At 38.1% G+C, this 15,387-nt stretch overlaps 1 protein-coding gene across 1 annotated transcript in view; it reads right to left on the minus strand.

Moving 5' to 3' along the window:
- Positions 1 to 15,387, minus strand: part of B3glct (beta 3-glucosyltransferase) — a 117,430-nt gene that overhangs the window by 30,384 nt on the left and 71,659 nt on the right. The window contains exons 8-11 of the mRNA XM_027928956.2: positions 14,147 to 14,210; positions 10,539 to 10,658; positions 8,286 to 8,355; positions 607 to 720 (exon numbers count right to left, since the gene is read on the minus strand). Of these exons, the coding sequence (XP_027784757.2) occupies positions 607 to 720; positions 8,286 to 8,355; positions 10,539 to 10,658; positions 14,147 to 14,210 (368 nt within the window). The remainder of the gene's footprint in view (positions 1 to 606; positions 721 to 8,285; positions 8,356 to 10,538; positions 10,659 to 14,146; positions 14,211 to 15,387) is intronic.

A 15,387-nucleotide genomic window follows, 5' to 3' on the forward strand; every position in this document is an offset into this window, starting at 1 on the left:
AAAAAGCATCTTATAATGAGGTGGCCAAATGTCTACTTTCCTTTTTTAAAAAAATAAGAATTTTTTAACTAGAAAACCTGCCATCTGAAGAGAAAAGCAGGTATATTTCCAACGCTTTGCTAATCAAGATACTAAAAAATAACATAGAGCTTACTCTACAGCTAACAGTGCAGAATAGGGACAGGAGCTACTCAGAGAGGCACACGAGATGTGAACTGGACCGTCGGCTTAAAAAGATGGAGGCTGTCTGTGGGAAGATGACAAGTTAACTTTGCACGTCCCATATGTCCGGGCTGCACTGTGGCAGAATGAAAGACCTAGTGCTCAGCTCTGGATCACAGCAATGAAACAGACCCAAAATAGACTGCAATGTCCTTGTTTGTACTACAGAGTCTTTAATTTGAGGAACCAGACTGCATCTGTGGGTATAGATGTTGGCTGTTAGAATAAGAAAAAAAAAAAAAAAAAAAGAAAGAAAGAAAAGAAAAAACAAACTGACAAGAAGTAAAAATTTCAGTACTTAAAAATATTTTATCTTTATCCTTATTTGCTGTATTTCAGAATGAGGATTTGATTTAAGGGGAAGAGTAAGAACAAAGCTCTCACCTCTCTCTGTGTTGGGAATTCCCAAATCCACAGTAGGGATGGAACTTTCCGCATAGTCACTGTAGTACTCGATGAGGCTCGCCTGTCCCTCCCAAGTCAGCTTTATGATGGGTACTGAGAAAAACAGAGGTGACAGTCACTGGCACAGTATAACGGGAAGCTTAAAAACTCAAAATGGCGGCAGGATCCCCTGCGAAGGACAAAGGTGACCTCCGCCTCTCCCTGTCCCAGGGCCCTGAGAAGTCCCAGCACTGTTCACTGCTAACTGCACACAACCAAAACCCTCTTCTTAGAGCATTTTCAATGTCCTCTAGAACCAAGCAGTTCTCATTTCCTGTGATAAATGCACTTACTTCCCTACAATGACCAATTTTCTAGTCTAATACTACTCTTGTGTTTCAGAGAATTTTAACTAATGTCTCTCTTTTCCCAATAGGTTATTCTACCTACAAATGGATTTTTTAAATGTGTTGTGGGCAGGTAGGAAACAGAAATGCTTTTAAGGACTGGAATAGTCATTGTGGTTCTGGTTGAGATGCAAATTCAACCCTCTTAACAGTGGAGCACAGGAGGACCCTGTCAAGCCATGCATGTTCCCACACAAGACACCACCAGGATCCCTCAACCCCAGAGAAAGCATGGCCTTGCCTCTGAGAAGCTGTATGTGATGACTTATATTAGTGTCACACTTTTGAAAAACGTGAGAGAAATAAAATTGAGAGTCACTGAAGACTTTAAAATTCTTGTCGATAACAAATAAATTATTTTTCTATACCACAATAAACACAAACAATAGAAAAATTTCCTGGATTTTTGTATTTTAGGTTTAGATGCTCAACAGTAGTGGTCTGCATATCTTATGTGTAAAATGATCCCTAGTTCACATTCATTCACCTGGCTGACTATCTAAGTAATTATTTTCTTCCAAAAAAAATTTTTTTTTTAATTACTATCTGAGCATCTCTGAACCTTGAGAAGGGGTTTTCTGCTGTTGTTTTTGTTTTTGTTGGTACTGGGGATTGAACCCAGGCACAGTTAACCACTGAGCCACATCGCCGGTCCTTTTCTTTTTTTTCTTTTTATTTTGAGATAGGGTCTCACTAAGTTGCTGAGGCTGGCCTCAAACTTGCAATCCTCCTGCCTCAGCTTCTGAGCTGCTGGGATTACATGCATGTGCCAACAAATCCAGCTCTGTTGTTGTTTTAACCATGTTAATTTAAGATCTTTAACTAATGAAGCAAATCTTCACTTGCTTTTTTTTTTTTTTTTGGTACAGGGATTGAACTCAGGAGCACTCGACCACTGAGCCAAATCCCACATCCCTAGCCCCCCACTTTTTTATTTTTGTATTTTATTTAGAGACAGGGTCTCACTGAGTTGCTTAGCTCCTCGCTTTTTGCTGAGGTTGCCTTTGAAGTTGGGATCCTCCTGTCTCAGCTTCCTAAACCACTGGGATTACAGGTGTGGCTTGCACACACCGGCTTCACTTCCTTTTTTGAGATTTTATCAGATCTTACCTCTTTTCCTTTTTCCCAACCCAAATTAAAGCCCATTATATGCAAAAATTCTCAGTGCAATGTAAAATTTAAATGTTTAGTTATGGAAATCAGCAAATGTAGAGCCCAGCTCAGACAACATTTATATACAAAATATAAAAGTGTGTTCTTTCAAAATCCACTATCCACCAACTTTTATGAAAGAAAAATGATTATAAATTCTGAATATTTATAAAATAATCACCAAATTATCCACTAAATATTTTTAAACATTAAAGTGTAACTGTTTTGCAACTATAGAAAGGCACATAGTTATAAAGATTTTTCGCTGCCAAAATGGTCAGAGATGTCATAAATAATAGAGAAAGATGCTGGAGGACAAAAAAATAAAAAATTTCAAACACCTCACACTTCTACTTCCCAAATTTTAACACAACAAAAATCTTAACCCAGGCAAGCCAAGCCGCAGTTTACTTTGCACATAATAAGTAAGAGGGCTTACCCGAGAAAGGCACCCTGCAGTTCGTCTTCACTAAAATTTCATTCTCTTGGGTAAAATGCCTATTGCATAACCTGGAAGAAGCTGTGAGGTAAGGTCAAGAACTTTCCTCAGACCCCAGCATGTCCAGCAGGCAATGCAAATTCTGCTTTCAATTTCCTCAGACTTTAGCCTCCAATCTTTTTTACTCTAAGAGCTTTATTAAACAGCACAGGTATTTATTCTCAATTAGTTGATTTAAATGAAATTGAAATAAAAATCAAGTGTGACTTAGCTCTCTGCTCTACCTAACTACTTCTGCTCTACTATTACTACCTGACAATGAAAACTTGTGTTCCTGTGTACTTTTGGTTTTAGTTTGAAATAGAAATTTCATAATGGTAAGAGCTACTGTGTGTCTGTGACTTATTCCCCAATGCCTGATACAGTGCCTAGGACATAGTAGTTGCTCAATAAACAGTTGAAGGAGGTCTGAATTTTGTAGTTATAGGTGTCTCTATAAAAGGCCTAAGACTGTTTTTTAGAAACTAGTTAAAAAAGGAAGATTTTATGCATAATGACAATACATCCTATGATACAAGGATGGTACCATCATTATCAATCATTTAAAAACAGGCCAAACATTCTAATGTTGTAAGATTCTATAATGCCAAATCATTAAACAATTTGTTCTGTCTCTGCCCTCATCAATATAATTCCTGTGTTTTTATCATACCTTCTAGCCATAAAGAATTTGAAACTAAGTTAAGTCTTCTATAATAACAAATTACAGCTTTATTTCCAACTTTGATTCTAAATAAACTTTTAGAATACTGGCCTATTTTATTAGAACTGTTTGAATTCTAAAATGAATTTATCCTACTATTACAAAATGTTATAGATTGTACCAAGGCACTGCACTCCTAAAAATATTAAATTAAAAAAAATTTTTAAAAGACAAAAACAAAAACAAAAAACCCTTCAAGATAGCTACATATCTTGCTTGCAAGAAAGAGAATCATACTTTCTACCACATAACAAAGTAGTAAAGAATGCCTCTTTCAAGAAAGTTTGCCACAGGAAAACTTAGAATAGGGGCAAAGTAAAAATTTTGCTATTAAAAACAAATCCTAGCTGCACAGATGGCATAAATCTTCCAAGCAGAAGATGTGTCTCGCTATGAAGTACAGAAACACATGTTTCTACCCCTGGAGAATGCACTTGCAAAACTGTATCATATTATGAATGAAAATGAATTTGATCCTTGAATGTTTTATAAATGTTCAATTAATCAACTGTGAATGGCTATTTTGATTTAGAGGAATCTGCTACTTTTGATTGGTAAATGAACCTTGTGTCCCTGTGTACGATTCAGTGACCGCAAATGAAACCCTGGCTGTGCTTCTCAGGAGAGAGAGGGGCACACAGGAGTGTGCTCTAATTCCTCATTTTAACACTGAGGCGTACTTAAGACTGGGAAGCCGCCCTCCTGGCTGGTTGAAAACAACATTTTTAGGCAATTTGGAACATCAGCTATTCAACATTGGAGCAAGAACACAGCCAGCCTTCGCCTGACTCTCCTGCCGCTCTTCAAAAGCTCATCTCATCCCCTCTTCTGACCCCAGCGGGGCCTTCCATCTGGCTGCATTTCAGTGCAAGCCTCACCTTTCACATAAGCATATTGTGCCTGGTACCTGCAGCTTCTTTCATCAAAGAAAACGCCAGCTACCCAACATTCCTCTTAATAAATTAGTTCCAACAGGCCTCTTTTAGACAAGATCACAGCAGTAAAGATAGCAAATGGGTTTTGTATTTTCTTTACATCTGAAAGGAATAAAGTATATATATTTTTAAGAGTTCAGGAAGCTGTGATAGGGAACTAAAGGCCGAGCAAATAGCAATTTAACCTCTTTAATTAGGGCAAAACTGCAGGAGGGGAGAGGCTCACAATCCATCAGTTGATGAGCAAAATTGGTGTTCACCATGAGGTAGGTGAGACTCATGCACCCCAGAGCAGAAGGTGTCAGGAATGTGCTTGAGGTTCTCAGACAGCTCATGTTACCATGCAGTGAAAAACACAGACCCCACAGGAAGTAATCCAGCTGCATATTAAAACTCCAGAAATCTTTTCTTGCTTACATATAATGTTGCACGCTATACCCAATTCATCAGCATATGTAACACTTTGAAAGTTCTTTAAAATCCTGCTAAATGTTTGCCTCTCTGAGAGAGTGCGGTTTCAACAGTGTCAACATATATTACTTTCTGGAGCCAAAATATTAAATGCATTTTTTTCTGTGTTCTAAGATTATTCTATTTCATTTATATCAGAATCCGGACAATTGCCATAACATAGATGTTTCATGGTTAGGCAAAAAACAAAAACAAAGTGTAAAACATTTTTAAAAAACTTTGAACTTCCTTTTATTATCAATTTGTCCATGAGAGTACTAAAAAAAAAAAAAAAGAATCCAACATGTATTTTTCCTTGCTTGTCCATTCCCCATCTTCATCCAGGGAGGTAACCAATACTAATGAAAGAGAAGGGAGTGCTCATCACTCACAGTATGGCCCACTCTCAATTTTTCAAAGATAAATAGAGTTTCTTTTCTATTTTATTCCCCCTCTGGTGCCATTTGGCCCGATGTTCTTTCAAGTATTTCTACCAGAGTGCACAGAGAATAGGAAAAAGCTAAAAATATCCTAGACCATGTATTGGGCTTGACATTAGCAGTAACGGGTTTGGAAGAGGGCAGCCTAAATTCCCAGCCCTAGGTGTACTGCAGACCTCTCAGGTTTCAATTCCTTGCCCCTGAAAATGAAAGGTCTGAACTTTCCTAGCTTCCTGCCAACTCCAAACTGACCTTGAACCCCGAAGGGCATCAACATGAATATTAAAGACAACTTATCAAGGTCAGCTTGTCCTACATCCAAGGAGATTACAGCATAGTTGTGCTCTGGTAGAAAGAACACAGGGATTCAGGAGCCAGGAAATCCGAGTCCTGTCCCCCCTACGCAATGGGCTTTGAGGATTTGACCAGTTGTAGATCATTCCATGTTCAGCTTTCCCTACAATATCCAATGATAATTCCCAACAATTATCACATCTTGAGGAATTGTCCACATGAAATTAGAAGATCAAATATATAAGAAAAAACACAACCGAAGACATAAACCAGGTTCAGCAGTTTGAAGCCATTACCTCAGCATTGGCCTTGTCACTGATAGGATGACTGGATGGTTCATTCTTCGGGCCAATGAGTGGTTACTTAGACGCTAACCCACTGGTGAGGCAGGCTTTATTTCCATAGAGCAAAATGGAGACCAAAGATCCTTATGCTGCACCTTAAGCTACCTTTTCAAATACATGCACCTAAGTTGACAGATGTCTGGTGAGAGAAACCCAACTACAAAAGCCTCCTAAGTGGGACATGGTGGTGCATACCTATAATCCTGGCAATTGGGGGAGGTTGAAGCAGGAGGATCACAAGTTCAAAGCCAGCCTCAGCAACTTACTGAGGCCCTAAGCAACTTAGTAAGACCCTGACTCAAAATTAAAAAGAAAAGAAAAAAAAAAAAGGCTGGGTATGTAGCTCAGAGGTTAAGTGCCCCTGGGTTCAATTCCTGGTACAAATAAACAAACAAACAAAAAAAGCTAAATGTATCTGGGAGGTTTGTTTCCAATATTTCTAAAAGGTTTTTAAGATGTTGTGATTTTTAAAGGTCTTGGACTCAAAATTCAAATATAAAATTCAGGAGGATTTTAATATAAAATATATAAAATAATATTAAAAAATTCAAATATAAAAATACAACAGAGAGGGTCCCTAATCGACAGTCTTTTCATGAGAAAAAAATTAAAATATATGTTAAAATTAGAAAATGCAAAAGACTGCCTAATTTTCAATATCAGAAAAGTGCTGCTTGAAGTGAGGTGTTAAAAAGAGAGAAATTATGTCTATTTATATTTAGGACAGGTTTTAAAAAAAACATTAGCACCATAACTAGCACAATTCTGTAATGACACCAAGAGAGAATCAAAACAACCTTCATTTGCATGCCAGATATCTGAAAAGATCATCTCAATTTTATATAAACAAAGGAATCAGAAAACGAAATTACTCAAAATTACTAAATAAAAATTAACAAACTTTTCCCCCATTTCTGTAGAATAGGAAAAATACAACAGAGAGGGTCCCTAATTTCACTGCTTCACTGTAACCTGAAAAAAATGTGTTTTGAAGGAGAATACCACCCCTGCCCCCACCCCTCAACACCAGCATTCTTAACATCTCTATTACAAAAATAATCACTATTCCAGAGCAGCCTCAAGATCAATGACATCAATTCAACTATTTCTGCTTACTACAAAAGAAAACAAAAAAGTCTAGTTCACTTCCCAATCACCTTTTTGTAAAGATACTTATTCACAAGACAACCCACAAAGAGCCCTTCTGGACTATGAAAAAAGCATTTTAAAAGAAAATAAATTTAGATTAGAAGTATAATAAACAAAAATCTTATTTTAATTGCTATAGTCACTGTTAATATTTTAAGAATATTTTAGAATTAAGAACTAATATTTAAGAATGACTATTTTAGAACTTCTTGCATAATGAATGCATATATTTAGTCAGATTTAATAGGATCTGAAATTTGACATGACTGTTTTTGGCAAATATGAAGGTTTTTAAGATATTTTAAGAGATTTGCTGATTGTAAGATTTTAATTTATCTTGATGTCTTAAGCAATACTATAATCCCAAGTTATTATATTCCTTTGTTTGGAAAACATCTTACCCTTTAAAATATAATTTGTATGCATAATGTTATCACAGAAAATATGTAAGTGAATTTCCCCCACTGCTGCATCCCATGAACATGACAGCTGGTTTAGAAGCCTCTCCTACATAAATATCACACCCTGGGTGAAATCGACAGCCTTTTCATGGGAAAAAAAAAAATTAAAATATGTGTTAAAATTAGAAAATGCAAAAGACTGCCTAATTTTCAATATCAGAAAAGTGCTGCTTGAAGTGAGGTGTAAAAAGAGAGAAATTATGTCTATTTATATTTAGGACGGGTTTAAAAAAAAAAAAAAAAAACATTAGCACCATAACTAGCGCAATTCTGTAATGACACCAAGAGAGAATCAAAACAATCTTCATTTGCATGCCAGGATTTCCTTAAGGGCCCCTGTTCCAAAAGTAGCTGTTTCCTTTTTCTCCAATAAATCTACTCATGAGCGGATATATACCTTTATTAAAAAGTGCCAACATGTGCATTTGGAATAAGTATTTTTAAAAAGGCAGAGCCTTAAAGAAGATATTCTTGTTGGTTCTGTTATTTGAGATCCCCTCTCTCTGATATTCTTCATGCAGTTCAGAGAATGGACACAATAGGACAAAATGGACATACAAAGTTCACACATTGTCTCCAAGATTGCCACAGCTGAGCTTTTCCATTCTAATTAAAACGTTGCTCTAAACGGTATTTAGAAGGGCACTGGCCACTCGTGTTTCAATACAGAGTTTTCCTTCCTAATTGAGCTCAGTGATTGTAGAGGTAGGATGAAGAATGCTGATTAGGTAACTGCTATCATTTCAGCATCCTGCGCCTTTCTTGAGTTTATACCGGGTTTGCACTTTATTTCAAAGGCAGTTTGGATTTAAAAGTTCAATAAAAATGAATAACCCAAAACATACTTCTTTCACCATGAAATTGCTTGCATGTTTTTACTGCAACAAAAATATCCTCCTTCTTCACAGGTTGTCCCTAAAAAAAAGAAAAAGAAAAAGAATACATATGAGTCAGTGTTATCTTTGCTCACATTAGATCTCACAAGTGCTAGAGCTCAAGGTAACCAATATCAGGAATGTCAAGCCTATATTGAAGGTAAAGTTTCAGGGACACACACACACACAAAAAAAAAAAAAAAAAAAAATTCCAAAACTGTCATCCAGCTGACAGCATAATCTCTGGACCTGGGTCACAGATGGACCATTTATAGACTGTGTGCCATGTTTAAGCTCTCTGAACTGTCTGTTCATTTAGAAAAGAGAAATAATAAGCCCTTATGGCTGTCATTGATACTGTAATAATTAAGCACATAGCAGGTGATTAATAAATGTTACTTGTGTTTCCTTTTCTTTCCCCAGCTGGTGAAGATTTTGACAAAAGGAGAAAGAAGACGGATGATTTAGTACAAAACCAGTGATGACTCTGTTTTCTGGGCCTGGCCTTAGTTTGATGTTGAAAGTTATTTTTACGGCCTTTTTACTGGCTTCCCAGGTCTGAGCCAAGGATGTTCTGCCCTCTGCCAAAGATGGATCACTTCAAACGTGGGTAGGGAGGATCATGCAGAAGAAAGGGGCACACAGGGGGATCTGTCAACAGCACACAGCACACCTTCTGCTTCCTGGGGGCAGGTGTTCTGACCCCTTTGTTCCTGTCTTAGGCCTGTAATAACATTCAGACACACTTCCTCAATCATTTGGGGCTGATTTATAGTGACACCTAACCCCAGCCCTGTCATGTCACTCAGAGCACCAGTAGCATTAAAGAGCAAGCAGGCATTATGTTTAGAAAGACTGGCTTTTAAACAGGATGAATTTGAATTTGAACTCCCCTCTCCCCGAATTAAGAACAATTTCCTCAAGCCAAGAATGGAAACTAAATGATGGCAAACCCCCCCGCCCCCCCCCCCACACACACACACACTCTCTCTCAAGTGCCAAGGGAGTTGAGAATGAGATCACCCTGCCCCAACCAGGCCTCTGCAGCAGCACCGGGCAAGTGAATCCCCACAGCTACTTTTCTTGCCCTTTGTCACATTTCACTGTCTCCTCTCCTTTGGAAGCTTGTGTACTTTCAGAGATTTTGAAGATGGAACTTTTTTTTTTCTTCTTTTTGTACCAGGGATTTAACCCAGGTACATGGGTTAAATTTACCATGGACTACTGAGCTACATCCCCAGCCCTTTTTTTATTTTGAGACAGGGTCTCACTGAATTGCAGAGGCTGGCCTCAAATTTACAATCCTCCTGGCTCAGTCTCCCAAGTTGCTGGGATTATAGGCGTGGGCCACTACACCCAGCTGAAGATGGAACTTTGAAAACAGTAAGCTTCTTCTATCTTCCCTTAAAGGTGGTGTTGAATAAAACCTATTTTCCTACCAATTTCAATCTTAGAATGTTTCTGGAACAGTGAGATTGTAGCCCAGCCTAACCTTTCCCCTAGCCCCTCCCTGGGTAGTTCTGGTACCATCCAGTAAACAGTTTCCTCCTCAGGGACTGTAAACAGTGCGGATTCCCTCCATGGTCGCACTGTGCTGTGTCTGTGTACCTTTTAAGATGGCACACACCCCCTTCTGGGTGACTGAGCTAAGAGCAACATACACCATTTGAGTGTTTTGAGTATATTTTCCCTCATGAGAAAAAAATGCTAACAATCTAGTGAGTTTTGGGGTCCTCAGGCTCCTTCTGGGGACTGGGACACAGATCTGACATGAGAAGTTCTGAATAGTCTCAGGTGAGGTCAAGAGCAGGGTTACCTGCTGAGAGAGTAAAGGGGATGGGCTTGTGGGCAAGGCCTACATGCCCAAGAAAATGTTTGAAACTGCCTTTCCAGAGCATGGAATAAAAATGCCAATCAACAGATGCTGTATGGCCAAAGAAAATTGCTCTGGAGTGAGAAGACGCCCACACAATCCGCATGCCCTCCCTCTAGCTGCGCAGCCTTCTCTCACGTGGAAGACGGGATATAACAGCACTTACCTACAGGGTTGTTATTTCTTGACAAATAAGGTCCAGGCCTGGCCCTGGGCAAGGTTGATACACACACACACACACACACACACACACACACACACACATTAGTATTTAAAGTATACTAGGACAACGTTATGTACAGCATGTATTTTCCTTTGATCTGTAAGGAAGTCTTTCTTCTATTACTTACACAAAGCGGTAGAAAAGAACGGAATTGGGTAGCACAGTGGGAATCCACACGGTCTGTACAAAACTCAGGCACAGGGGTTAGGGGAGGTCCTCCGCCTTTGTCCCAGATGTAGAGGGCAATCTGCAAAGACAGGAGACCAGCGGTGAGGAAGGAACTCAGCCAACACCACAAGTGTAAGAAGGTACAAAATATCTCAAGGGTCAGTGTAACATGCCTTCTCAGAAGAGCGTTAGATTGAAATGGATCAAAGTGTCAATGAAGTTAAAAATTAATACTAAAAGAAAAAAAAAAGGATTAACAGGATTACCACCTCACTACAAGAGATTCTAAATATGTGTTTCAGGAAGAATAAAGGTGCCCCCAGTTAGGAGGTCTGCAAAGCAAGATGGGATGGTACCAAAGGTGGCAAACACACAATGATGGTAACACAAAGGTTAACTACATGAAGAAATGACCACAGCTAAGGCTCAGGATAAAAAGGGAGAAGACACAGAGATACTGGATAATAATAACATATAAACAGTGCCACAATTTGAGTTAAATTACTCTCAGGCCCTTTGGTTCTCTGGCTACTAAATAGCCATTATTGGGTTAGGAAAGCATGTTAAAACATTTTAACCTATAAAGTACAGAAGACAGGGATTAAATTTCCTAAATAATAAAGCAGAAAAAATATGGACCAATAAGAAGAAAGGTAAAAAAATAAGAAGTTTTTAAAAAGAAAAATAGAGAGAAATGGAGGAGAGATAAAGTGATAGAAATCAATTCAAATATATTAGTAATGAAAATCAATGTAAGTATAAATTTGCTATGTGGCATAAAGATAATCAAACCAAGAAGAGAGGAAAAAAGCATGTCCTCTTTAAAAGCATGTCCTTATCCTAAAGAAAAGTACAAAACAAAGTTGAAAGAAAAAAATTGAAAAATGATTATGAAGCAAAAGAAAGCTAGTGTAGAAGTATTCATGTCGACAAATATGCATTATGACAAAGAGCATCACTAAAGATGATAAATTCACTAAGAAGATAAAACATTTCTAAAATAGCATGCACCAAATAACATATCCTCAGAGGACAAAGAGCAAGAACCTGCAGTTCCACAAGGACACGCTGTCAAAGTCACCATTATTATGGAAGAGCACCACACTGCTCCCCTAGTAAATGATAAATCAAGCAGACAAAACAAATGAAATGAAGCAACAAAGGAAGAGGAAGTAAAATATCTTAAAGGAACAATTAATACCTTCTTTGATCAGACTGATAAGAGAATTATACACCAAATTAGAAAATATGCATCTTTTTCTCTACTTATAAAAACCGAACATGAACTAGGCCATAAAGTAAACCTAAAAATTTTTCAAATGACTGTGATATAGACGACAATGACACTAAACTTAGACATCAGTAACAACACACACAAATATGGGTCACAATGAAAAATGTATTTTTTTAAAGTGGGTCACAGTAAAAAAAAAAAAAAAAGTTTATAAGCCTCTGCCTTAGAGAAACCTGCAGATGATCCTTATGGCACATGTCAAAAATAGTCATAGGAACAATGATCCTAAGAGCAAAAAGCCAGGAGCCACTCAGAAGCCCACTAACAGGAGGAAGAACAAATTAATTGTGGTAAGGCCATAGAAGAGAGCCATAGTGTGTGAAGTAACCTCATTAGAGCTGCAGAATCAACATGAATCAGTCTCAAATTAAAACAATATTCCTGGTGCATTTCTGTTTATATAAAGTCCAAAAGGATGCAAAACTATGCAAAATGTCATAAAGCATGAACAAAAGTAAGGGAGAGAGAGAATTCAAGAGTGCTTACTCTGGGTTTTATTTTTTAAGAATGACCCACTTAATTTTTTTTTTCATTATGACCAAATACACCTGTGTGTGTTATTACCATGCTTTTGTTATTGATGTCTAACTTAGTATTATTTTAGTCTATAAGACAGTCATAGGAAATCTTTTTAGGCATACCTTATGGCCTAGTTCATGCTTAAATTTTGGAAGTGGAAAAATGGTCTATATTCTCTAATTTGGGGACAAAATATTATCTTATCTATTTCCAAAGAGTACTACAACTGGGAGAAGTGAACAGGTAGCCTCAGGGCAAGTGATGTCATTTTCTCACAGGTATTTAAAACTACCCTTCAATGTTTAGATATCTGTTCAAGCTTGGATATCTGTTCCAGAACTTACTTCTCATTAAACATATCGAGACAGACCTGGTTTTTAAGTCATTCTTTCCTTTCTGTAGAAGAGAAAAATGACTTTTTAAAAAAGTATATTTCTCTCAACTAAGCCATTTCATATACATAAGCTGTGATGGACACGATATCTTTATTTTATTTATTTTTATGGTGCTGAGGATCAGGGCTCACACATGCGGGGCGAGTGCTCTACCACTGAGCCCCAGCCCCAGCTCATGGGGTGGTGCCTTTTCACCTCTGGAAGGCTGCCAGTACTGCTGGCCTGAAAAACATCCAGATTTACCTCCATGGTTCAGGTCTGTTTCAGGCCCATGGGTGAAATGTCAAAAGGGGCATTCTTATAGGTGTCTAAGGTGCTTCCACGACAACTCATCACAGATATCCACTAAAGGCCAAGGGAACAATAGGTGCTGTTGCCCAGCATGGCACACTATAGCTGCCTGCTTAGGGCTATTTGGCTCAAATCTGTTCCAGACAGCTAAACAGACACACAACAAAGGCACACGTCTTAGTCCATTAGGGCTGGTTCCATAGACTGAGTGGCTAATAAGCAACAGAAATTTATGTCTCACAGATTTGGAGGCTGGGAAGTTCAAGATCAGTGTCCAATAAAAGCCTGTTTCCTGGTTCATGGATGGCCCCTTTCTTGCCTTTACATGGTAGAAGGAGTGAGTAGGCTCTCTGGGGTCTCTTTTATAAGGGCCCTAATTTCATTTCTAGGGCTCCACCTTCATGACCTAATAACCTCCCCATAGAATACAGCATTAAGGACTAGGTTTCAACATATGAATTTCGGGCACAGACACAAACATTCAGTTTATAACAGCAAGTGTACAACCAAAACACCAAGTAAGCCCATGGTAGCACACGCCTGTAATCCCAGTAGCTCCAGAAGCTGAGGCCGGAGGATTGCAAGTTCAAAGCCAGTCTCAGCAACTTAGTGAGGCACTTAGCAACTCAGTGAGACCCTGGCTCTAATGTAATACCAAAAAAAGGGCTGGGGATGTGGCTCAGTAGTTAAGCACCTCTGGGTTCAATACCCAGTACCAAAAAAAAGAAAAAAAAAAAAAAAAAAAACAAGTAAGACTACCAGTGCTTTGAATGACATTTTTGCATACTTTAAAAAATTCACCTCTGGACCTTTCCACCTACTTTAAAAACAAAGAATCATGAATCATAAGATACAATTTTTTTCACTTCTCATTCTCTACCTAAATAATTAAATCAGCTTAAAAATAGAAGAACCTAGTTTACTGGAGTGCTGTCAAATTACTTCAGTGGAGAGAAAATGGTTGTGAGTAGAGAAAAATGCACTCTTCGGGAATACAAAATAGCTTTTATATCAAAGTACACAAATTCTTGACTACTGAAACTTTTAATCAAATCAACCACGACATACCTCATGTTGTAAATCTATTGTGAAGTCAGATTTTAGGGGTTCACTCTTTAACCTCTTGTTGAGCCTAGAAAATAGAGACACGCTGATTATTTTTTTAACCAAAAGAAGTTTCCAATGAGAATAAGACATTCCTGAGACTTTCTAATATTTGAAAACAGAAAAATATAAATTTTAAGATAAAAGCAAGAGTCTAATTTCCTTGAGGGAAAGGATTGAGAAAAATGCATTGGTTTGTCGACAGGAACAAGAATGCAACACTTGCTGCAGATGTCGCATTTATTATTTATTATTTCAACATCTGCCAATAATATAAAATATAATAATTAAAATTCCTTAGGAAAAAAAAAAGCCACGAGGTTCGGCTGTGATAAGCCTTGCATTAAATACTGACTCCAGAGAATAAAAGAAAGATGTGTGCGTGACAAAGAAACCAAAGTTCCTACAAAATTTTAAAATTTTAATAATCCTAATGAATTATTAGGTAGTGGGGTCTTAGAGAGAAAAAGCATGTGGTTTCAAGGAAGAACAACAACATTTTTTAAGACAGTTTTCTACTCAAAAGAAATCCCCCACAGTTCCTTTCATATAAAATAAAGTCCTTGCTGGGTGTGGAGGCACATGCCTGTAATCCCAGTGACTCGGGCAGCTGAGGCAGGATTGTGAGTTCAAAGCCAGCCTTAGCAATTTAGCAAGGCCCTGAGCACCTTAGTGAGACCCTGTCTCAAAATAAAAAATAAAATGGGCTGGGGATGTGGCTCAATGGTTAAGCGCCCCTGGGTTCAATCCCCAGTAGCAAAAATAAAAGAAGCTACATTCCTACATTCCTGGCCCGTCTTGAAAATCCTACCTTGCCCCCAACCCAGGGCTTTAGTGCCCACCTACTCTAAAGAGAACTTGCCTTCCCACTATTCTTTCCCACTGATATCTGCCTACTGTGTCTATACCCAATCTTCACTTGACAACATTTTCTACTTCAAGACCAAACACAAGGACAGCTTCCCTGGGAAACTTTACCAGACCTGCCCACCAGAATGGAAAGTTCCTTTGCTTCAAACAAACACAGCATTATTACATGCATTCACATCTGTCATGGACACATCCCTCTCTGTGCTGCTCTCAACGGCGCTATCCACCCTACATGGATAGAATGATCACTAACAGGCTCCCTGAAGGAATGAGGGGATATATATTTTGATTGCAAACTGGCCAAGACAGAATTACATATTTACCAAGGTCACCTA

The sequence above is a fragment of the Marmota flaviventris genome, chromosome 4, assembly GCF_047511675.1.
Source record: "Marmota flaviventris isolate mMarFla1 chromosome 4, mMarFla1.hap1, whole genome shotgun sequence".
Taxonomy (NCBI): Eukaryota; Metazoa; Chordata; class Mammalia; order Rodentia; family Sciuridae; genus Marmota; species Marmota flaviventris.